This window comes from Protopterus annectens, chromosome 13.part0 (assembly GCF_019279795.1).
Source record: "Protopterus annectens isolate FY-2018-M chromosome 13.part0, PAN1.0, whole genome shotgun sequence".
Classification (NCBI taxonomy): domain Eukaryota; kingdom Metazoa; phylum Chordata; order Ceratodontiformes; family Protopteridae; genus Protopterus; species Protopterus annectens.
In genome coordinates this window covers 368,867,498-368,892,704 of record NC_056747.1, presented here as the reverse complement: position 1 = coordinate 368,892,704, position 25,207 = coordinate 368,867,498, and the positions used below count along the sequence as shown (strand labels likewise).

General features: G+C 43.4%; 1 protein-coding gene across 1 annotated transcript in view; it reads right to left on the bottom strand.

Moving 5' to 3' along the window:
• Positions 1-3,004: 3,004 nt before the first annotated feature.
• Positions 3,005-25,207, bottom strand: part of SCAMP4 (secretory carrier membrane protein 4) — a 588,202-nt gene continuing 565,999 nt past the window's right edge. The window contains exon 7 of the mRNA XM_044053975.1: positions 3,005-3,343. Coding sequence (XP_043909910.1) covers positions 3,167-3,343 — 177 coding nt within the window. The 3' untranslated portion in view covers positions 3,005-3,166. The remainder of the gene's footprint in view (positions 3,344-25,207) is intronic.

Below are 25,207 nucleotides of genomic sequence, written 5' to 3'. Positions count from 1 at the left end.
TCTACCCACTCTTAGTGCAACTTCACTGCCTATCAATCAGATCAACTAAGTGTACTTCTAGATTCCCCAGTACATGCACAGGGCTACTTCCAGTTATCAACAACCCCTCCCCAGCAAAAAGCACAAAAGGGGCTTGCTTCATGCAGAAAAGGATAGGACAAAACATCAGGTTGGCAAATTATGTCAGCTATAAGAACTGCAAACAAAGCTCACCCATTACTAAAGTTTTAAAATCCACAAATGGCCATTATATATTTGCTTCCAGGATATAATTTGCAACATTCACCAGATTCCATGGTGGGCATAGCCACCTACGTTACCCAAAAACCATTACAGATTGCCTTGTCTTTCCCTTTATTCACCAAATCTCTGGCTGTATATACCTGTATCTCAACTTGGATCATGGCTGAACTCTAATCATGGTACTGCCAATCTGTGTGCAAGTTGAGGCTCCAACGATTCAACTTTTATGGTTCACGGTGAAATGGTACAGTACTGAAATTGTGTAATTTTGATCAGAATGGCTATGTGAGCCCATTTATTTCACAGAGGGAGAACAATGGTGAAGTTCTATCAAAGTGCAAAGCATCAAAATCGAACATTTACTGCATGTATAGTGGTTCATGTTCAATTTGCATTGCTGCCATCAAAACAAGTTGTATATATGCACACCACTGAACAGTCCAGGCAGTCTCCAGGCAGGTTAGCACTTCTGTTAAGCAAATAAATCTGTAGATTTATAGTGTTTTGTGCAAACATTCCTATTTTTGCTTATTTGTTTACAGAAACCGTAACAGTTAAAAACTGTATGGCTTCATGCAATTAACTGTTTACAAGCAGGGGCCTGGGAGATGAATTATCTGTTCCAAAGACTTAAAACCTGCCTGTGATATAAATAGGATCTGCTGGAGAAACAGGCATGTATCCCAGAGCCTACCCCTTCTCTGGAACAGACTCCCTATCCATGTGGTGTGACTTGGATAACTGGACAGGGAATGAGAAATTCATCCCTAGTTTGGCACCTATGGACACTAATGCAGCTTTCAATAAATAAATATATACTAGTGTTCTATTAATAAACAATTAAATGAACTTGGTTAATCACTACATACAATGTGATTTTTAATCACCCTTCCAAACGCAAATCATGACTTGGGTAGGGAAGCAAGGAACTGGTTAGTGATCTTTGTACAGTCTACTTTTAGGTGGTAGAAGTGGTCACAGTAAAGAGGATGTCCATAGTTTGGGGATCCCAGTGCAATGACAACACTTCCTGTCAATGGGTTTAAGATGGTAACATAACAAATGCTGCACACCTGGTAAACACTGGCTGCACTACCCACTTCAGTCAAAATAATCTTGTTAGTCAATTTTCTTATGCTACCAAGTCAGCTCACAGCCTCATAATTATAATCCCCTAGAGACATGAGGCAAGGAATTGTGGCCCTTTTGGTCACTGTTAATACGGTGAGATGGATATGACACCAACAGCAGTTTGACCAGGTAGCTGACAACTCCTGGTGATGGGCAGTGGTTCAGTGCCGCAACATCTATCTTGTTATAGAGTTTCAGAATGTGCCTATGCCTGCCCATCATCTTGAATGCACTCTCATACATTCAGGTGGTTTGCTCCCAGCAACACAACTCACAACATACATACCTATTCCCAGATATTCACTCACATAGGAAGCAATATAATGACTACCCACCTACTCAGCCATCTAGTAACACACATGTACAAAAAAAAAAAACCTCAATCCACAAATACTCATTATGCCTGACCCACATCTTTGAGGAAATTATGGGTAAGTTCTAGCTGCTGATTATCAAGTAGAAGAGAGGAAACTTCTTGTTTCTTGGTGCTTCAATGTAATTTTTTAAAACTCTAGACATATCTTGAGTGTCGTATTCCGAATGTATTACTTAAGCAATAACTGACAATGTGGTGTGGAGTGGTATATTTTAGATTTACCCACGGTTGATGTGGTTTAATCACGAGGGCAAAGCCAGAGTGATTAAATAAAGTCAACCGTGGGTAAATCTTCAATATACCACAACCACAGAGTTGGTTATTGCTATAATAAAATGACATTATTTAAGAAAAAAAAAACTTTCTTTTCTTAAATAATGTCTTTGTATAAAGGCGCATTACTGTTCTTCTGCCGGTGGTGGTATACTGCTTCATTGTGTTGATGTACTGCGCATGCATATGGGACTTGCATTCCCACGCATACCCAGTACATCAATGCTTTGAAATGGAAGCAACAGGGAAAAGAAAGTCTCTGTTGCTCCGTTTTTTTTTTTTAATTAAAAAAAAAAAAAAAGTTTTGGACACTTTAAACCAACGGAAAAAGTTCGGCCGACCGGACCTTTTTCCGTTGGTATATTGTGGGATTTACAATGGGCACGCTGGCCAATCAGCGTGCATGTTTTGGAACATTAATGGGAGGGGGGGGTCATTGTATAACTGACATTAGCAAACTCTGCAATTCGATTTTTATTTTAAATAGGCAAAACCTACTTGGTATAAAGTGCCTTATTTTTGGGAGTAACCTAGAAGTTCTAACTTGGTTCTGACTTGCTCATTTACAAGCAAGTGAAGGTCATGGGTATCAACCCCACAGCTACAGAATACAGTTCATCATATCTGTTAACAAAAAAAGTTAATCAGTTTGTCTTATACAATTTATATTCCAGTTAAAATCAAAATGCTATTTTTGGTTAGAAGGAATGCAACAGTTCTGCTGGAGACCCAGACCACACTCGCTTGTCAAGTTTCCTATCCATCACTGAACTTCTGTTCCCATATCCAAGACTGCTCAATGTCTCAGCTGTTAAATCTACAAACTCTACATCATTACAGTCAGTTCTTAAGGACTGGAACTTGCATTACTTTCAGTTCACAGCTGATGAGTTCTACTTTCAGAGATGTGAAGTTTTCGGACTTCTGAGGAAACAATCTTCCAAACCAACTCCCAAATGTATTAGCCCTTCAATATAAAAATATATTGGTCTTGCCTCAGCCTCAAATGCGCGACTGTTGAGGTGGCTTCTTGCTTTGAACAAATGTTAACCTGCTTGAACACGTGAATACAAAAAAATAAAACAAATTTCCATAGAACTTCCATATGGCAAAAAAAGACAACTTGTTACACAACTGACTAGATTACTGCCACTGATTGTTGCTAGGGTAGCTTGGCACAGTTGGGTATTCCGGCAGTGTGCTTCCAGAAACTGAGCTAAACTGGGTGCCGCTACTTTGGGCGACTTTCCATGCACCACTGTTCCACTCTTCCTGGGCTTTATGCAGACTACCTCCTCCTCCTCTATAGTGCTTATGAACCTGTAAAATAGAAAAAAAATCCATTTATTATTTTTACACAACCACCTTCCCTGATGAGTATTTCCCAAGTTACCTCAGTACATTGTAGCCAGACCAGTACAACCACTTTCCACATGCTGCCAAGTCCAAACCATGAATCCTACCACTCTAACAGCCTTCGTTAATGGCGTCAGGCCAAGGACAGTCATTAAGCCAATGAGGGAAGCCTTTTTTGACTTTGCTGCTTCAGCAATGTAACTGTGCATGCAGCTTGGCACGCTGTTCCAGAAAACCACATGATATCCCCCAGAACTACACTCACTTACTTTAACAGGTTCAAAGGTATATACTATGCTAACATCCACCAGGGCCTTCATAAAGCTAGCCAGGCAAACCAACTCAATTGTTTCCCTATACATCATGGGCATTTATTAGGGGGGTATGTTAGTTAGGAAGTTTCTACAGGATATATGGGGGAGAGATATGTTAGTTTGGGCATTACTGTCTGCCTCTGTCTATCTGAGATGTGGGGGCCAGACCTGGGGTGAATTTCCAAATTCTCATCCATTAGACAAGGTTGCACTTAAAAAAGGTTAGTGATGGACTCTGCTTCATAGGGATGGGCAGCCTGTTCCACAGCATGGGGATCCTCTGAGACACGCATCTGTCTCCCCAATAAGTCTTAGTTATGTCACAACCAAAATTTAAATCTTTGGATCTAGTGCTTTTAATGTTATTTGTTTTGCAGATGTGCAAAAGTCCATCAGAAGATGCCTTGTATGCTTGGTATAGATCTTCTCTCAGTAACCTGTAGGAGATGGAGTATACAGATAGGACTTTAAGGCGAGCCATACCAGACAATGAGTTTATACCCTGGATTCTCCTGGTAAGAACCTCTGTGGGTGTTCCAATTGTTGAATATGTCTGGTCAGGTACATGCTGAAGGGGGCATTATACTCTATGACTGGTCTGATAAGGGTTGAATAAAGTGGCACTATGATTTAGTTGGACTTGGGTGCCATGTCCTTACTTAGCTGGGTGACACAGAATGATTTTCTTGCTGCCTTGGCCACATGTTGGTCAAAGACCACATTAATGTTTACATATGTTCCCACATCCCTGACTACCAGGTCATCTCTTCGGGGTGTCTTATCGATGGAATGATTAGCCTGGGTTACAGCTTCCCAAAAGCTACAATAATGCATTACTTGGCACTGAATTTTAATCCATGACTTTGGCACCAGTTATTTGCCTATGATAGACCCTCTTGGAAGATGTCTGTATTAAGGGGAAAATATATAAGAGCTCCCAATTTACAGTCATCTGCAATCCTGGTCAGCCAAAGGCCCTTCACATTAGCTTTTACCTCCAAGAAGTAGATGTCAAATAGAAGTGGCACCAGCATGGAGCCCTGAGGTACCCCACTGGTGACTGGTCTCTTAGTGGAGGTGGTATCACCAATCCTGATTTCCTGGCTCCAGTCTGTGAAACAGCTGGCAATCCAGCGAGTTATGTAGGGGTTTATGCCAAGTTTGGCGAGTTTGTCAACTATTCCCGAGTAGGCTATTATACTGAACACCTTAGTCAAGGCCAAGTATGTGGTATGCACCGTTTCCCCCCCATCCATTGCCTTGGTAACCTTCTCAAAGAAGTCCACCAGGTTAAGTAGGCATGACCTTCTCTTGACAAAGCCAAACTGGGTGGCTTCTAACAGGTCTACAGCTTCTGGGTTCCATTGACAGTCCACCCTTGTGAATTGGAATAACTGTTGCAAGTCCTCCATTCTCACGGTACAAAGCCTATTGCAAATGTGCCTCTCCTCGTTGCTTATAAAATGGAGTCAAGCACCACTCACTTCCTGTCTTGCTCTTTGCTATTAGGATGGCTTAGTTCCTCCTTGTACTTAGCCATCCACAGATTCCAGATTATCTCAAACTTGGGTCATTAGTATTGGAGACAGACGGTCTGACTCTGCACCAGCAAAATAATCTTGGAAGTAACAGATGTAGTTGTACTGTAGCAGCAGGGATAATGGACAACACACTTGGGCTCATTAGCACCAATCACAATTTGCATTTTTTCCTCAGGAAGACACCATGTTCAGTGCACATACATATGACATGACATAACACACCAGCTACATATGAACTCTCATCCATCTCACCAATTTGTTCCCCTCACACAAAGCAAACACTCCAACTCAAGAAATCATGGTGAAAGTTTGACATGTATTTGCCCAAATGACAGGAAACTCAAAAGCCAAGCCTGATAGAATTAGCACCCTTCCACAGGTCAGATATGGAAGGAGGGGATTTCTGACTAATAAAGGAGGGTTCTCTTGCAGATCAACTGACATGGTAATAATATACTGGTTATATATAACATGAAGGATCCTTCTTCTTTATGGGTCATTGATTAGGGTGATTTCCAAACAGCAACCAAAAAGATGTAAGGAGCATGAGAACTTGCAGAAGTGCAAAGCTCAGGCAGGCAGTGTCCTGGGAAAAGGACTTCCCACACACGGACTTCCCACACACAAAATGCTTGTTAAAGCAGTGGACTGAAGAAGTGGTCTTAAGACAGATGTATGCAAAGGAGTCATGCTGAAGTAGACGGAGGAGGCAGCAATTCATGCTGTACACTGAGCTTAAACCACAGCATTAGCCAGTAACAGATTAAGCTGTTTGATGTAAAAAAAGAACTCTGTAAATGCCAGTCCAATTGTAAAGCATCTCCCCATCAATTGTAAGCCCTTCTCTCCTCAGCACAATTTGTCCGTCTTCCTAAATTAATGCTCCCAGGCCTTTGAATAGCTCTCCCTCTCATGGTTTCTGCCTCTGCAAAGAAAACAGGAAAATCACTGAACTTGTTAAGTGACAATCCAAAATCACTTTTTTAATTTTTTTTTTAGTTGCTTCCCCTCCCTGCAGCTGACCATCAGCTCCTCTTCTCACTCACTGGCTTAGGGAGTCAGAAGGGGACATTTGAGGTACTCAGGTTAGAGTTCACTGCTGTTTTAGCAGAGGCCTTAAGCTGTTGGTTTGATAGAAAAACATTTAGGGAGGTCAGTCAACCCCTGATACGTTTTAGGACAAACACATTATTACAAGATCGAACATTGTGCGACTTCCCTAAACAAAACAAGAGAACAGAGTGTGGATCATTATAAGGAGTTTGTTTTTTATGTAGAGACTTCAATTTTCCCCTTAGACATAAGCAACAAATTATACAACTTTGCACAATCTCAAAGGGTACTTATCTACTCAAAAGACTGAACAAGTTGACTGCCAAACCGCTAAAGATGCAGCAAAGACAAACTCTATCTGAAATCTTCAATGGCAAAGTTCTGAACTTTGGCACCTGTACCATCAAACCCTTCAGCTTCTTCAGTTATACAGCAAATGTGGATGGTGTTCAAAAGCTTTTGTATAAAGGCTGGACATCTGATCCTTGGTGGGATACATCTCTATAGCTATATATTACTGCAACAATGATCTAATGATGAACATCTATCAGTTAACATGCAACTGAGATAACATGTTAGTTTAGTGATCTCTTAACAGATAGAATGGTGCATATCTAACAGACAGTAGCAATAAAAACAGCAGTGTGTAATATGACAGCTCGATAAGATTTTTGAAATTACAGTTATAAGTAATTCCTTATTTTGTACATATTCATAGGTTACACTATGTGCTACCAGCACAGTAATGAATACAAGGATCCAAACATATTCCTGACCAAAAGCAAAGATTATAAAAGACAGATTCTTAGAAAATGTTTTCTCAACAGATTTCCCACCCAAGCACAACCTCTTAACAATCTCAGACATATTTCTTCAATGGAAAGGTGTCCCAACTTCATGGAGTGGACAGGTTGGCAACTACCAAATCTAAAATCTGGGGATGCAAAAGTCAATTGGGATTGGCAGATGGGCAAAAGGAGACACTGTTCTACAGTGGCTGATCAGGATCACTGGAACAACATGCAATGAAGTCAGTATGCACATACACATTTCATAGATTTCTTGTCACTCTTCCTTTTTCCCAGCTGTTGCCTGTGTAATTTTAAGTCTCTAGAGGTCATGCAAGCAACAGTGGTTTCCCATACGCATACCAGGATAGGAAAGCTGATCAATGGCTGTGTCATCCTATTCCTGCAGCTGAGATGTCTTAAGCCCCAAACTTATCCCAGACCCTGGACAGTTAGCAGCACAAGCAGATTATCTGCCTCTATGCCAAAGGCCAACTATAAAGACACTGTCTTTACTGCAATTAAAGTCCCAGTAAAATGACCACAACATAAACAGGTCTCTAACTAGTAAGAGAAAAAAAGATTTTTCTGTTGCCTCTTTAAACCAGTCTATTAGTGCTCTGTAGCAGTAGTTCACTTAGCCATCCATCACCTTATTTGAACTTATGCACCTCTTATTTCCAAATATCACCTTGGACTAGATGTATCTGCCATGAAATTTAACAACTGGTGTGATGTCAACAGTAAGCCACTTAAATCTGTTATGGAGTAAGTGCATAAGCCTGGTTAGCCATGAACTAAAGAGGACATGAATAAGGGGACATAAATAAAGCAAGGGACCACGCCTATGTAAAATACATCATACTTGTAAAAAGTAAAGTGGCAAGTTGGCTCAAAGCAGGACCTTGAATCAAGTGTTGTTAAAAGCAAGATATCTGTCAAGTCATGACCTTTAACATTCCAGCTTATTTAATTTGAGAATACAATGGGGTTCCAAATCAGACATATAGGGCAAATTTCTGCTGTGGACCATATATATCAAACACTGTACCAGACAGCAAAAGCCAGGTTACTCCAGCAAACACATACCTCACTCCCAATGGCTAAGAAAAGGATCTTTCAGACAAAAATAAGGATATGACATATAGGAGCCCTACACTACCAAGAAAGGGAGCACCAGTTTCCAGCTGATAAAGTCCTTATTCAGCACAACCAAAAAGTGGTGTTTTAATTAACTAAATCACTGAGTGTCTTCTGTGTGGAGGCATACGTGAATGGGGCGTGCCTTCGTTGAAGGTTGTGCGTCAGGGCTGGTAATCCGGTATGTAAAAATCCACTACCAATCATTAGCGGACGGGAGTTCCGCTGTGGCGACCCCTAACTGGTAAAAGCCGAAAGACAAAAACAAACTCTGGTGCAGTGTTCCATCTGAATATTTCTGTAAGTGACTGATGATGCTCCTGTATACAAACTACAAAAAATCATTATTAAGTTTTGCTGTACAATTTATTTTAAATTTGCTAATTTGACTAAGCAGTTTCAGAAAGAGGCTGAATGTTTGTTTATGTCTTTCGGCTTTTCCCGGTTAGGGATCGCCACAGCGGAACTCCGGTCCGCTAATGTTTGGTAGTGGATTTTTACGTACCGGGTTACCAGCCCTGACGCACAACCTTCAACGAAGGCACTCCCCCATTCACGTATGCCTCCACACAGAAGACGATCTAGCTGAGAATCGAAAGTACAGTTTTGTACCTACCATAAATGTAGATGTCCGAAAGACATGCAACTGCAGTCATAACATGTGGGTTGTCCTGCCTCAGGCAGCCCTCGGTCGGCCGGATTCCAAAGTCTGGGTCCGACGTCAGCTGATGTCGCATTTCTCCCCGACGTCAGAGCGGCTGGAGTATATAAGCATCAGCCGATGCCATTTTCTTCAGTGTTTCTTGCCCCCGATGCCAGGTGCCCTCCAAGGAAGGCTGTAATCAAATTTGAAGACAAAAACAGGATTCCAGACAAATAAATGAGCAATAAAACAAATACACCATAACAGATATCCCCAGCTAAGAGTAACAGGGACAGGAGTGGACCCTAGGCATAGAGGGGTAAGGAGGGAGGGAAAATCCGACTGCAGTTGCATGTCTATCGGACATCTACATTTATGGTAGGTACAAAACTGTACTATGTCCTTCAAGAATGCAACTGCAGTCATAACATGTGGGTAGAATACCATAGCTTAGCTGGGGGAGGAGGTATGCTCTAGGAAAAAGATGGTGTGGCAATCAAACCCTGCAGGACTGCCGAAGCAAAGCCTGCTCTGGATCTGGAGTATAGAGGAAGATTGTAGTGTTTGGAAAATGTATGCACGGAGGTCCATGTAGCAGCTTCTAGAATGTCCTTAGTAGGCACCCCTCTTAAGAATGCTGTAGAGGTGGCTGTAGCTCTGGTGGAATGTGGTCTGACATTGGCTGGAACAGTCTTTCCATGAAAGGAATAACAGAATCTGATGCAATGTCCAATCCATTTTGAAATAGTCTGTTTTGAAATTGCTTTTCCTTGGACTGCAGGGGCGTAAGCTACAAAAAGTTGTTCAGACTTCCTACTGGCCTTGGTTCTGTCCAGGTAGTATCGAAGTTGTCTGCGAATGTCCAAGGTATGCAACAGTCTTTCCCCCTTGTTCTCAGGATTGGGGAAGAAAGCAGGCAGATGAATGGCTTGATTTAAAGAAACCCTAGATACCACCTTTGGCATAAAAGTAGGGTTGGTCCTTAATGAAACTCTGTCTCTGTGAAAAATTATGAACGGTGGTATTGCCATTAGGGCCTGTAATTCCGAAACCCTTCTTGCTGAGGTAATTGCCAACAGGAAAGCTGTCTTCCATGAGAGAAATTGCAAGTCAACTGAAGCTGCTGGCTCAAATGGAGGTAGAGTCAGTTTTTCTAGGACAAAATTGAGGTCCCAGGCTGGCACTGGGGCCTTTCTTGGTGGCTTAATGTTCTTGATTCCCCTGAGGAATTGCCGTAGCAGAGAGTCAGTTTTTCTAGGACAAAATTGAGGTCCCAGGCTGGCACTGGGGCCTTTCTTGGTGGCTTAATGTTCTTGATTCCCCTGAGGAATTGCCGTAGCAAAGGGTGTGAAAAAACAGGAGGATCAGTGTTGTATCTAGCTGAAATAGCTGATGCATGTATCTTTATGGAAGAATATGAGAGGCCGTTCTTTAGCATAGCTGCCAAATATTCCAAGATGAGTGGGATGTTCAACAATGATGCATCATGTCCCTTGCTGGTATTCCAATTGCTGAATCTTTTCCACTTTGCTAAGTAAATCTTTCTGGTGGATGGTCTTCGAGCCTCTGTTAGTATCTGCTGAACTTCCTTGGAGAGAGCTAGGTTGAGGTTATTTATGGGATCTCCAAGGCTGTTAGCTGCAGTGTCTGAAGGTTTGGATGCACTGTTTCGAAATTCTGTTGAGTCAAAAGTAGAGGCCATTGGGGAAGGGCCCATCTCCTGTTGTGACATATGCTCCATAGTAGTGGGTACCAGTGTTGTCTTGGCCAGTCCGGAGCTATTATGATTCCCTTGGGTCTCTGCTTTGATCTTTAGTAATACTGAAGTCATCAGTGGCAGAGGTGGGACTGCATAGATTGTTAGGAAGTTCCAGTTGAATGAGAGAGCATCTATTTTCCAAGCTTTTGGATGGTATGTCCTTGTGCAGAATTTTGGTAGAAGATGGTTGAGGTAAGAGGCAAATAGGTCCACTTCTGGCCTGCCCCATGTCGAAGTGAGTTGTGTGAAGACCTTCGGATGTAACCTCCACTTGTGTGGATCTGTGAAATTCCTGCTTAGGCTGTCCGCCAACACATTGTCTTTGCCTGGAACAAACTGGGATTGTAACTGGATGTTTAGGCTCAGTGATTTTTCCCAAAGATGCATTGTCAGTCTGCAAAGGGGGTAAGAGTGGGTGCCCCTTGCTTGTTTATGTACCACATCACAGTGGTGTTGTCTGTCCGTATCAGTAAATGGCCTTGCTGAAGTTGGTGCTGAAAAGCCTCAATGGCATGCATTACTGCCAGCATTTCCTTTTGGTTTATATGCAGATGTGTTTCCTTTGGAGACCATTGTCCTTGTATACACCTGCCTTCCATGTGCGCCCCCCATCCAAGGTCTGAGGCGTCTGTGGTCATGGTCTGTGTTATCTGTGGTTTTTTGAATGACATACCTGTGTTTGCCTGGCTCACCGAGGCCCACCATAGGAATTCCTTTTGTAGGCATGGAATGAGCGGAATGATTGTCTCCAAGTTGTTGCTGTGTTGAGACCAAATGCTTTTTAGGTACCATTGAAGCTTTCTCATGTGTAGTCTTGCTAATGGAACCAGGAGAATGCAGGATGCCATGTAACCCAGGGCCTGTAGGAATCTCCTTGCAGTCATCTGGGTGAGTTTTGCTAAACCTTTGAAGTAATGAGTTAACTTCTCTTGCTTGTCTTCTGTCAGGTAAGCCATTTGAGAGGCTGTGTCTAGTTTGGCTCCTAAGAAGATTATTTGCTGGGATGGCTGCAGTCTTGACTTTTGGAAGTTGACTGTGTATCCCAGAGCTTGAAGTAATCGTATGACATAGTTCAAGTTTTTTGTCAACATCAGTTTGTCGTCCGCTTATATGAGGCAGTCATCCAGGTACGGGTAAATTTGTATCCCCTGGAGCCTGCAATGAGCAATTACTGAAGCCAGGCATTTTGTGAATACTCTGGGTGCAGTAGATAAGCCAAATGGCAATGCTGAGAATTGATAATGCTCTGGCCCTGCAAGAAATCAGAGGTATCTTCTGCAGCTGTGTCTGATAGGGACATGCAGGAATGCCTCCTTGAGGTCCAGAGTAATCAGCCAAGACCCCTTGTCCAGCATGGGAAGGAGTTGCTGTAGAGTCAGCATTTTGAACTTTGGTACTATGAGAAAGGTGTTTAATGCGGACAAGTCCAGTATTGGTCTCCATTGAGATTCTTTTCTTGGAACAAGGAACAGTCTTGAGTAAAACCCCTGGTCTTGTTCTTGTTGTGGAACTCTTTCTATTGCTTTCATCCGAGTCAGCAGAGTGATTTGCTCGATAGCCTCTGCCCTCTGGTTTTGTGGTAGGTTTGGCATGCCTTGTTTTCTTGGCAAGGTATGAAAATGGAACCTGTACCCTCGGTCTATAATGTCCAAAATCCATTTGTCCTTTGTCAGTCTGTGCCAATTTTCTGCAAAGAGAGATAATTTCCCGCCCAAGGGAGCTTCTATTTGTTCCCCGGTAGGCGGAAGTAGAGGAAAGTCATTGAGATTGTGGCTGTGGGGCAGGTGAAACCCCTGCGTCACTTCTTTGGTTTCCTGGCTGCCACTGTCTTCCCCTGTAAGGGCCTCTGTATTGGCCTCTTCCTCGGCCACGTCTGTTTTTACCCCTTTGAAACTTTTCTGGATTAGGAAAGGACCAGTTTTTTGAAGGCCAATTCCTACTGAATCTGGGGGGTTGAACCTGGAGGAAATCTTTCACCGTCTGAACTGATTTTGCTTTTTCTTCGATGGTCTTTAACACATCCTTAGCATTAGCACCAAAAAGCTTGTTCTTTTCCAAAGGTGCATCCAGAAGTTTTGCCTTTACATGATCTGGTAGAGGTTGATCTTTTAACCACACATGTCTACGAATGACTGCCCCTGTCATAGCTGCCCTACATGAAGCTTCCAGTGCATCATATCCACACTGCAGGAAGTGATTGCTTACTTGCTGAGTGTTATGTACAGCTTCCTGCAAAGCCTTCCTGTCTAAAGGATCAGGAGTGGCTAAAGTTTTTTGTAAATCTTCTAACAGAAAATCCTGATATTGCAACATATGAAAAAGGCAATTCAAAGCTCTCATAGATAAGGTAGTGGATGTGTAAACCTTTTTGCCCCATCTCTCTAATGACCTAGCTTCCCTGTTGGAGGGCAATGGATTTTTAGAGGTGGAAGCTGAGACTCCTTTAGGCCCCTGTGAAATAGTTTCCAAATCAGCAGCATGGGCCCTGAATAAATGGGAATGAGTTTCTGGGACCCTGTAATACCTGTCTGGCTTGGCTGGAGCAGGAGGAAGAGAATCAGGGGTAGCACTAGAGTCAGAATATAAATCATCCAAAGCATCAAGTACAGGAGGAATAGCTAAGGGCCTGTGCTGTGGCTTCTTAAGGAAAGTCCTAAGACGTTTTCTGGAATCAGAATATTCCTGCCCTTGCCACTAGAAATGTTCCCTCATGGTATGCAGAACTTCCCCAAAAGAAATATCCTCAGGAGGGGAGGCCGAGGGGATGGAATCATCTGCATCCGAGTCCTCATAGGTCTGGAAGAGCTCTTCCTGGCTATCAGAGTGGACAGAGCCCTCAGAATCTTCATCTGAAGGAATAGGTTCAGAGGGTTCAATCCGGGGCCTTTTATCAGAAGGAGGCTGGGATCCCCTCTCAGGATGGGCCTGTGAGCCTCTAATCATAGAAATTAAGTCAGCAGCCATGGACATAATTTGTGTCTCTGGAGTAGGCTGAGGTAAGGTTTTAGTAGTAAGATGCTTTGTTTTGCTGGCTGCCTTAGGCCTAGTGTAGGCCTTAATAGACATGGCCATAGGAGGCCTGGCAGCTCCACGTGCAGGAGTGACCTTGTCTACAGCAATGGTCTCGGGCATTTCCTCGGTTTCGGTATCCAGAGGAAAATCAATAACTGGCGTCGGAGTGATGTCCGGAATCGGAGTCGTCGGTAATGCGGTGTCTTCGGTTCGGAGCGGTGGAGAGACCGTCTCAGAGGGAACCGGAGCACTCGCGCTGGGTTTTGGCGTGGAGTCGGTGGTAGACGCGGGCCGAGGATGTCGGTCCCGGTCTTTTCGCTTCTTGGGAGTTTGCGATGTCGGGAGATCCGACGGCATGGTGTAAGCAAATTTATCGCTGAAAAAATCTTCAGCGAACTCCGCCCGGCGCCTGAGAGTGCGCTTGTTGAAGCGAGCACAGGCTACACAGGCCGAGACGTCGTGGTCTGGGCCAAGGCAAGGAAGACAGTAAGAGTGGAAATCCTTATGAGGTATTTGTTTACCACAAGAAAGACAATTGTTAACTTTTTCAGTAATTTCTGACATCGGCTGAGGCAAGAAAAGGTCCCCAACAGGGTACTTAGCTTTTTTGATGAGTTTTGATGACTTCGGTATCGAAGAATACAGGAGCTGACCGACCGGCACTTGCGAACTGCTTCTTCTTCGGGCACCGCGCGGCAAGAAAGACTGAAGAAAATGGCGTCGGCTGATGCTTATATACTCCAGCCGCTCTGACGTTGGGGAGAAATGCGACATCAGCCGACGTCGGACCCAGACTTTGGAATCCGGCCGACCGAGGGCTGCCTGAGGCAGGACAACCCACATGTTATGACTGCAGTTGCATTCTTGAAGGACATCGGGACAACGTCTTACTGTGAGGCGACAACGCTACCACAGCACCACCACTGTAGTACCTAGAAAGAGGCTGAATGTAATAAAGTAATACCTTGTGTATCTCACAGCCTGCCTGTTACTTCCTAATAAATGATCTATGCCACAGTGTTTAACTTGAACAAGATGAATGTTCTCAATCAGCTTAGTTAGTGGTTAGGATGATCCTAAGACAAAACTTAATGGTCAAGCATGCATCTATGGCTGCAAGATCAAGAAAGCCTGGCTACGGCTCTACCTATTCAGTGTAGATGCACTGGTGATTCAGAACTGGTCCAAAGAAGAAGAATAAGAGCCACTGGTCAAGGACAAATCAAGAAGAAAATCCAAGTGAGGGTTCATAAATCTGGAACTGTTTTCTAAAAAGATCCATCAGTTCATTACACTAGCCAGTGCCGTTCTTTGAGTACAGTTCCAGATTCTCACAGAAAATAATACAACTGCATACATGCTGTTTATAATGTGATTCATACATAATTTAAGTGCCCTCTCTTCTTAGACTTTCTTTGAACCAGTCCTGAATCACTAGAATTAACCAGACAACCATTTCTGCAACAGACACAATGGACAATGTTATGACAGTCTCACTTGTAATGGATGCTAGAATAACACATTTGATCAACTCCTTCCAGCCCTGACCTCGCTGCATTCCAGCCTCATACAGGTTCAGGGAGTGTTTAGCACTTATCTAATGTCTTGTGAATTGACATTCTTCCTTTTTCTAATAAAAAAGCTACAAAAATTAACTGTCTTTGCCAAGTGAAAATATGTAGACTTCCTTTCTACATGATTAAAGTATTGACAACCGTCATTGACAGCTTATACTGCTGTCAATCAATTGTGCCCTCAACTGTATTGTACTGTCACTCAATTAAATCCTCCCACTACCAGCACACCTGATGGAACATGGGCCCTAAACTGAAATATCGCTGAAGTTTGCTCCAAAGGAGGAGGAGTAAGTGCTGCGTGACAAACATGTGTCCTTTGTGTTTTGTTTACTTGCTGAAGCAAGTTTAGATCACAGGTTCCAGTGATAGTGGGACTGTGGATTTCTGGAAATATAAAAGAGGCCTTGGACTACTAGACCCCAAATGGCACAAAAAGACTAGGCACATATCACTTCTAAGGAGTCTATAGGACACTGAATAAAGGGATAGTGCTTCCAGCCTATCTCTAAATGTTTTTAGTTAGGAACCTGAGGAATCTTTCCAGTTGCTTGAGATGTCTTGAAAGATACATCCTTAAAGGAGAACTGTACTCTACAATAGGTCTGACCAATGCGGATGTTTCTTACCACATTTTCATTCCGAAGCAGAATACTGTCTGATTGTAAGATGTTTGTAGGGATGGTTTACCAAATGTGATGATATTGCACTTCTAGCATTTAGTTTTAATCTGTTTTTTGAATACTATTTGTTGATATGTGCAAATCCCAGCTGGAGCTTATACATATTACACAGGGACTTAAGGATAACACCAAGTTTGCAGTCCACAAACTTGGGAAGCCAGAATTCCCTGTATGTAACCTGAAGATCTGTAAAATATATTCTAAACAGTAGAGGTCCCAGCACACAACCTTGAGGAAAATCACAGGCCACCTTCAGATTTGCTGAGGATGCACCTGCTATGCTCACTACATGGGTTCGATCCCTCAATCGATTTGCAGTCTGCCTAACTATGTCTAGGTCAGTCTGAAGCACAACCAGCTTGATTATTTTGTTAGCATGTGGTATGCTATCAAAAGCCTTAGCCAGGTTGAGTATACTGCCACGACTTGAGTTACTCTCTCAAAGAAGTTGACCAGATTCATTAGACTGGTTCTGCCCTTAAAGATAAACTACTGGGGGGTTAAAGCCTTATAAGATTTTGAATGTTAATAATTTGGTCAGTTATGATATGCTCTAAGGCTCTGTGGATGAGACTAGTCAAACTAACGAGTCTATAGTTTTCAGGGTCACTGGTGAGTCCACTTCTTGAAGTGGCATCACCACAGCTGTGTGCCATACTTCAGATATAAAAGCACTGGCTATGCTCAGACTGAATAGCTGGAGTAGACCCATAGGATATGTTTTACACTGTTTATTAGGCAACTGGGTACATCAGCAGACCCTATAGATAATAGTGTACTTTTCATCTTGTATAGTACCATTTGAAAATGTGTTTTGATTATGAAGGGGGTGGAAATTCTGTAGGATATGTGGATTTAGCATAGTTGCTTGTGGTGAAATTTGCACTGAATTAGTTTGCTAGTTTGTTGGCCACATCTACTGGGATTCGAGTAGTTGGCATTCCTCAGAACTTATTCAAAATGGTACTAAATGCTATTCTTTAGTTTACTAACATAGCTAAAGAAGGATTTGTAAGTCTTTAATCTGATTCCAGTCCAAGTTAATGGAATGCCTTCCTTTTCCTGATGGTTTTTGTTTAGTTCTTTTGATAGCTTTGTAAAGTTAACCTTGATGTGAGGGTTTTTTTGTTTTGTAATAAAGTTTAAGAAGCCTTTCTTTAATCATATTTCTTAATTATACATGTAGAGCACCAGGCTTGGGTTTTAAACTTCCCATTTTGTTTGGATCTGGTAGGGACTGCCAGATCAATTATCCAGGTATGCCCAGAGTTTGTTTGCCAAACTACTTGCTGTGTCAGTATCTTGTGTAATACAGTTAAAATTGAATTTTGAGACATCATCATATAATCGTAGAACGTCTGCAAGCTTGAAGTCTCTGTACATTGTGACATCAGCATCTAACTCAAGACTTTGAAGGAACAGGTTTCCAGTTTGTGTGTGGATTTAACTGGAGAAGGGAGTACTAAGGGGATAATGGGTATTGATGCCATGTTGGTAAGGACTAGGTCAAACCCTTTAGTAAGCTCCTTAACAGTTTGGTCCAGGGAGTTACTTATGAAATGAAGGAATTTTTGGGTTTATGTGTTATTTTTTTTTCTTATTGTTATAGCAGTCTCTGTGAAATCTCTTTTAAGATGACACATCTGTACTCCCTAAAAGCATGTATTTTATACATATCTCACAAATTCTCTTGTACTCCAAGGCCTACCCAAGCCTATAGCACCACTTGTCTGATTTCAGAAAGGAAAACTTCTTCACACTTTATCTTTCTTCATTCCTACTTGAGATTTCTTTTCATTTTTATTTTTTCACAGATTACATTTATATTTATTTTCATACATGAAGAAAGCTTCAGGCTTCTGCAATTTCTCAAAGTGTGGGCACAAAATTCTGCTTAAGACATGCATGAGCTTTGTGTTGTGTACTTGGGGCTGCAGCACCTGCACGTAAAATATAAAATGTGCAAATATTTTAGCCCAAGATCACTACTTGACAGAAACAGTAAGTTGATTTTGAAGGGCCAACCTTCAGTGTTGAAGGCAATCAACACAGAGATCATCACCATTCCAGAAAGGTCCCCTCATAAAGACACTTCTGCTAGCAGCAATTCTTCGGAGAAGGAGATGTCTGGGTTCTTGGGCTGGAGACCTTCTTCAGATTCTTCCCCTACATCTAGCAGGAGTGTTGTAGATACAGACGGTGACTGAATGATGAGGGCATTCATCAAGACTCAGACAGACATGGGTGTCATCCCATCTGCCACTGCATCAGGAGTGGATTGGGTTGGCTTACTAACTCCTGTTTCTACTGCTCCTTCTCCAGCAAACATTCTGGTGCCAGTAGCCTTGAAGCTGAAATCCATCCCAAATCACCCCTTGTTGGTATCAGTAGATACCAATCTATTAGCACAGTCCATGCAACTAATACACTTCAGTCTGAAAAACGTCTGAGCTGACAGTCTCTGCACTGAATGACTGAGCCCTAGGCCTCAGTGCCATCTTCAGTATTGGGGTCATTGGTGCTTAATTAGTCAGCTCCAATCTCAGTTCCAGTACCAACAAGCCCTTCAGTGCCTGGGTATGCCCTATCAACCCCTTTGGGAATGGAGACTGTTCCAGCTGGTGTATCCTCAGTGCTATCAGTATCCACATCAGCTGAAGCATCCTCGGTGGTAACAGTGTCTGCATCAGCATTCAAGTTCTTCAAGAGGATAATTACCCTTTGATCAGTGCAGGAAGGGGATGCTCCCTTGGTTTTTGGTTCCACTCTCAGTTACTGGTCCATCTAAGGACAGTCCAACTACAAATGCCACAAATCAATCTTTTATCAAGGCCCCAAGAACAATTCTGGATCCTTGCATGAATACCCCCCATGTTTACATAAAGTGCTAGAGCAAATGGTGGCACATCAATTCCCCTATGAAATCACTTGCACTGGAAACAGACCTCAATGAAGGGGAAGGTTCCCCATCATACCTCCTTCTGAGGATTCTTACTTTGGCGAGATCCTGAAGTTAATATGTCAGAGGGGAAGTTGGACCATCGACCCCCCCCCCCCAACCATCCCAGATGAGGAAGTGTTGTTTAAGGCTTTCACAGCTGGCTCCTCTACTTATTGGGTAGTTCATCCCACTTAGCATAATAACCTGGTGCCAAACAGGGCATGGTGGGAATCGGATATGATAGATCCTATTCCCCGCAAGCTGAACAAGAGTTTGAGACCCTCCTCAAGGACAGGCCTTTGTGGAGCAGGGGCCTTCTGACTGATTCTATTGAAGCTGCGGTGCCACTAAAAGAGCAACCAAAAGAAAGGTTCACAGTCCATCTTTGTAATAGGAAGTCTCAGATGACTGATCATTTTGGGAAAGTACAGTTTTGTACCTACCATAAATGTAGATATCCGATAGGTATGCATCTGCAGTCATAACATATGGGTTGTCCTGCCTCAGGCAGCCCTTCGGTCGGCCGGATTCCAAAGTCTGGGTCTGGCCTCGGCTGATGTCGCACTTTCCCCGACGTCAGAGCGTCTGGGGTATAAAAGCATCAGCCGACACCATTTTCCTCAGTTTTTCTTGCCCCAGATGCCAGGTGCCCTCTAGGAAGGCTAAATTTGGATAGATGCTGAACATTTCCAAACATTTACAAATTATATACATGTATAAACAAACAAATACACCATAATAGATTCCCCCAGCTAGCTAAAAGAGGGGTAAGTACCCTAGGAATACCACAGAGGGGAAGGAGGGAGGGTAATCCTGACTGCAGATGCATACCTATCAGACATCTACATTTATGGTAGGTACAAAACTGTACTATGTCCTTCAAGGATGCATCTGCAGTCATAACATATGGGTAGAATACCATAGCCAATCTGGGGGAGGAGGTACTAAGAAAAGGATGGTGTAGTTAAGATCCCTTGCAGGACTGCAGTTGCAAAACCTGCTCTGGATCTAGAGTATAAAGGTAGATTGTAATGCTTGGCAAATGTATGCATGGAGCTCCAAGTAGCAGCTTCTAAAATGTCCTTGGTTGCCACCCCTCGTAGGAAGGCTGTAGTGGTGGCCGTGGCCCTTGTGGAGTGAGGCCTGATATTTTCAGGAACTGTCTTTCCATGAAAGGAGTAGCAAAATCAAATGCAATTTCCTATCCATTTTGAAATTGTCTGTTTGGAAATTGCTCTTCCTTGCACCCCAGTTGCATATGCTACAAAAAGTTGGTCAGTTTTTCTGCTAGTTTTTGTTCTGTCCAAGTAGTAGCGTAGTTGTCTGTGTATATCCAGGGTGTGCAAAAGTTTTTCCCCTCTATTCTGTGGATTAGGGAAGAACGTAGGCAAGTGAATAGCTTGGTTCAAGGATACCCTAGATACCACCTTTGGCATAAAAGTAGGATTGGTTCTTAGGGACACCCTGTCCTGGTGGAAAATAAGAAAAGGCTGCACTGCCATTAATGCTTGTAACTCAGATACTCTTCTTGCTGAAGTGATTGCCAGAAGGAATGCAGTTTTCCAAGATAGAAACTGTAGATCCGCTGATGCTGCTGGTTCAAAAGTGGGTAGTGTCAGTTTCTCCAGCACAAAGTTGAGATCCCAGGCAGGTAGAGGGGGTCTTCTTGGAGGTTTAATATTTTTGATCCCTCTCAGAAATTGTCTGAGGAGAGGGTGTGAGAATATAGGTGGATCCACATTGTATTCTGCTGAAATTGCTGAAGCATGAATCTTAATGGAAGAATAGGACAGGCCATTGTGGAACAATTCTGCTAAGTATTCTAGGATATGTGTTATGTTTGCCACTGTGACATCTGAGCCTTTTGATGTGCTCCAAATGAGAAATCTCTTCCATTTAGCTGAGTATGTCTTCCTTGTGGAAGGCCTGCGAGCCTCCAGGATAATGTCCTTCACCCTCTGAGATAAAACAGTTTGATTGGGATTTAAGGAATTTTCCAGGCAGTTAGCTGCAATGTTTTCAAGTTGGGATATAGGATCTTGAAATTGTTCTGTGTCAGAAGAAGAGGCCATAGGGGGAGAGGCCATGATTTTGCCTGAGACATGCTTCTCAATAATGGATACCAGTGTTGTCTTGGCCAGTCCGGAGCTATTAGTATCACGTTTGGCTGTTCCTCCCTGATTTTCAGTAGAACCTTGTACATCAATGGGAGAGGTGGGAAGGCATATACTGTTAGGGCTTTCCAGCTGAAAGAGAGAGAGTCCACCCTCCAAGCTTGTGGGTGGTATGTCCTTGAGCAGAATGTCTTCAGTTAATGGCTGAGTGGGGAGGCGAACAAATCTATCTCCGGCATTCCCCATGTCTTTGCTATGAGTTGGAAGATGTCTGGGTGCAGCATCCATTCATGTGCATCCATGGTAGTTCTGCTTAAGCTGTCCGCCAGCGCATTTTCTTTCCCTGGCACGAATTGGGACTGTAGCTGGATACTGAGATTCAGGCATAGTTCCCACAGATTCATAGCCATCCGGCATAGAGGGTAAGAATGTGTTCCTCCCTGCTTGTTTATGTACCACATGACCATGGTGTTGTCTGTCCTTATTAGCAGGTGTCCTTGTTGGAGGAAGGGTTTGAATGCCTCGATTGCATGCCTCACTGCCAGCATTTCCTTTTGGTTTATGTGCATGCTTAGCTGTCCTTGAGGCCATAGGCCTTGGATACATTTGCCCTCCATGTGTGCTCCCCATCCTCGGTCTGAGGCGTCCGTGGTGATGGTCTGCCTTGGTTTTGGTTTGTTGAAAGGCAACCCTCTGTTGGACTGGCAGGCCTGAGCCCACCACAGGAATTCCTTTTGAAGGCATGGAATGATTGGTATTATGGTTTCTAAACTGTGACTGTGTTGAGACCATACACTCCTGAGGTACCATTGTAATTTCCTCATATGCAGCCTGGCATGCGGTAATAGAATTATGCAGGATGCCATGTAACCCAGGGCCTGCAGGATTTTCCTTGCAGTAAGCTGAGTTTGCCTTGTCAGAATCATGAAGTAATCTGGAAGTTGTTTTTGTTTTTCTTCTGTGAGAAAGGCCATTTGGGTGTTTGTGTCCAGATCTGCACCCAAAAAGGTTATCCTTTGGGATGGTACTAGTCTTGACTTTTGGATGTTGATTGTGTATCCCAAGGTCTGTAGCAGGTGTATGGCATAGGCCAAGTCCTTTATCAAATTTTTCTTGTTATCCGCTTGTATTAGGCAGTCGTCCAGGTATGGGTAAATTTGAATTCCCTGTAGTCTGCAATGTGCAATTACTGATGCCAGGCATTTCGTGAATACTCTGGACGCAGTAGATAAGCCAAAGGGCAATGCTGAGAATTGATAATGCTCTGATCCTGCAAGAAATCTGAGGTGTCTTCTGCAACTTGGTCGAATAGGGACGTGCAGGTATGCCTCCTTGAGATCTAGAGTCACCAGCCAAGACTCCTTGCCCAACATGGGAAGAAGTTGCTGTAGGGTCAGCATTTTGAATTTTGGCACAATGAGATAAGCATTCAGTGCGGACAGGTCGAGAATAGGCCTCCATTGATTTTCCTTTCTTGGTACAAGAAATAGTCTGGAGTAAAATCCTTGGCCTTGTTCTGAACATGGTACCTTTTCTATAGCTTTCATCTGAAGTAAATTGCTGATTTGTTTTAAAGCCTCTGCCCTCTGATTTGGTGGAAGGTTTGGCATTCCGCCTCTTTTTGGCAAAGTGTGGAAGTGGAAAGTACAGTTTTGTACCTACCATAAATGTAGATGTCCGATAGGTATGCATCTGCAGTCATAACATATGGGTTGTCCTGCCTCAGGCAGCCCTTCGGTCGGCCGGATTCCAAAGTCTGGGTCTGGCCTCGGCTGATGTCGCACTTTCCCCGATGTCAGAGCTTCTGGGGTATAAAGGCATCAGCCGACGCCATTTTCCTCAGTGTTTCTTGCCCCAGATGCCAGGTGCCCTCTAGGAAGGCTAAATTTGGATAAATGTTGAATGTTCCAAACAGTAGCAAAAAAATATATATATACATATATACAAACAAACAAATACACCATAATAGATTTCCCCCAGCTAGCTTAAAGAGGGGTAAGCACCCTAGGAATACCGCAGAGGGGAAGGAGGGTGGGTAATCCTGACTGCAGATGCATACCTATCGGACATCTACATTTATGGTATGTACAAAACTGTACTATGTCCTTCAAGGATGCATCTGCAGTCATAACATATGGGTAGAATACCATAGCCAAACTGGGGGAGGAGGTACTAAGATAAGGATGGTGTAGTTAAGATCCCCTGTAAAACTGCAGTTGCAAAGCCTGCTCGGGATCTGGAGTATAAAGGTAGATTGTAATGCTTGGCAAATGTATGCACGGAGCTCCAAGTAGCAGCTTCTAAAATGTCCTTGGTAGCCACCCCTCGTAGGAAAGCTGTAGTGGTGGCTGTGGCTCTTGTGGAATGAGGCCTGATATTTTCAGGAGCTGTCTTTCCATGAAAGGAGTAGCAAAAGCAAATGCAATTTCCTATCCATTTTGAAATTGTCTGTTTGGAAATTGCTTTTCCTTGCACCCCAGTTGCATATGCTACAAAAAGTTGGTCAGTTTTTCTGCTGGTTTTAGTTCTGTCCAGATAGTAGCGTAGTTGTCTGTGTACATCCAAGGTGTGTAAAAGTTTTTCCCCCTTGTTCTGTGGGTTAGGGAAGAACGTAGGCAAATGAATAGCTTGGTTCAAGGATACCCTGGATACCACCTTTGGCATGAAAGTAGGATTAGTTCTCAAAGACACTCTATCCTGGTGAAAAATAAGGAAAGGCTGCACTGCCATTAATGCCTGTAACTCGGATACTCTTCTTGCTGAAGTGATTGCTAGAAGGAAAGCAGTTTTCCAAGATAAGAACTGTAAGTCTGCTGATGCTGCTGGTTCAAAAGGAGGTAGTGTAAATTTTTCCAGCACAAAATTGAGATCTCATGCAGGCAGAGGGGGTCTCCTTGGAGGTTTTACATTTTTGATCCCTCTCAAAAATTGTCTGAGAAGAGGGTGAGAGAAGATAGGAGGATCCATATTGTATTCTGCTGAAATTGCTGAAGCATGAATCTTAATGGAAGAGTAGGACAGGCCCTTGTGGAACAATTCTGCTAAGTATTCTAGGATGTTTGCTAGGTTTGCCACTGCGACATCTGTACCCTTTGATGTGCTCCAAATGAGGAATCTCTTCCATTTAGCTGAGTATGTCTTCCTTGTGGAGGGTCTGCGAGCCTCCAGGATAATGTCCTTGACCCTCTGAGATAAGACAGTTTGGTTTGGTTTTAAGCAATTTTCCAGGCAGTTAGCTGCAGTGTTTTCAAGTTTGGATGCAGGGTCTTGAAATTGTTCTGCGTTAGAAGAAGAGGCCATAGGGGTAGAGGCCATGAGTTCGCCTGAGACATGCTTCTCAGTAGCGGATACCAGTGCTGCCTTGGCCAGTCCGGAGCTATTAGTATCACCTTTGGCTGTTCCTCCCTGATCTTCAGTAGAACCTTGTACATCAATGGGAGAGGTGGAAATGCATACATTGTTAGGGCATTCCAGCTGAAAGAGAGAGAGTCCAGCCTCCAGGCTTGTGGGTGGTATGTCCTTGAGCAGAATTTCTTCAGTTGGTGGTTGAGAGGGGAGGCGAACAGGTCTATCTCTGGCATTCCCCATTTCTTTGTTATGAGTTTGAAGATGTCTGGATGCAGCATCCATTCGTGAGCATCCGCGGTAGTCCTGCTTAAGCTGTCTGCTAGTGAATTCTCTTTTCCTGGTACGAATTTGGCCTGCAGCTGGATATTGAGATTCAGGCCTAGGTTCCACAGATCCATTGCCATCCGGCATAGAGGGTAGGAATGCGTGCCTCCCTGTTTGTTTATGCATCACATGACCGTGGTGTTGTCTGTCCTTATCAGCAGATGTCCTTGCTGGAGGAATGATTTGAATGCCTCGATTGCATGCTTCACTGCCAGCATCTCCTTTTGGTTTATGTGCAAGTTTAGCTGGTCTTGAGACCATAGGCCTTGGATACATTTGTCCTCCATGTGTGCTCCCCATCCTAGGTCTGAGGCATCCGTGGTGATGGTCTGCCTTGGTTGTGGTTTGTTGAAAGGCAACCCTCTGTTGGACTGGCAGGCCTGAGCCCACCACAGGAATTCCTTTTGAAGGCATGGAATGATTGGTATCATGGTTTCTAGACTGTGCCTGTGTTGAAACCATACATTCCTTAGGTACCATTGTAATTTCCTCATATGCAGCCTGGCATGCGGGATCAAGATTATGCAGGATGCCATGTAACCCAGGGCCTGCAGGACTTTCCTTGCAGTAAGCTGAGCTTGTCTTGTCAAAGTC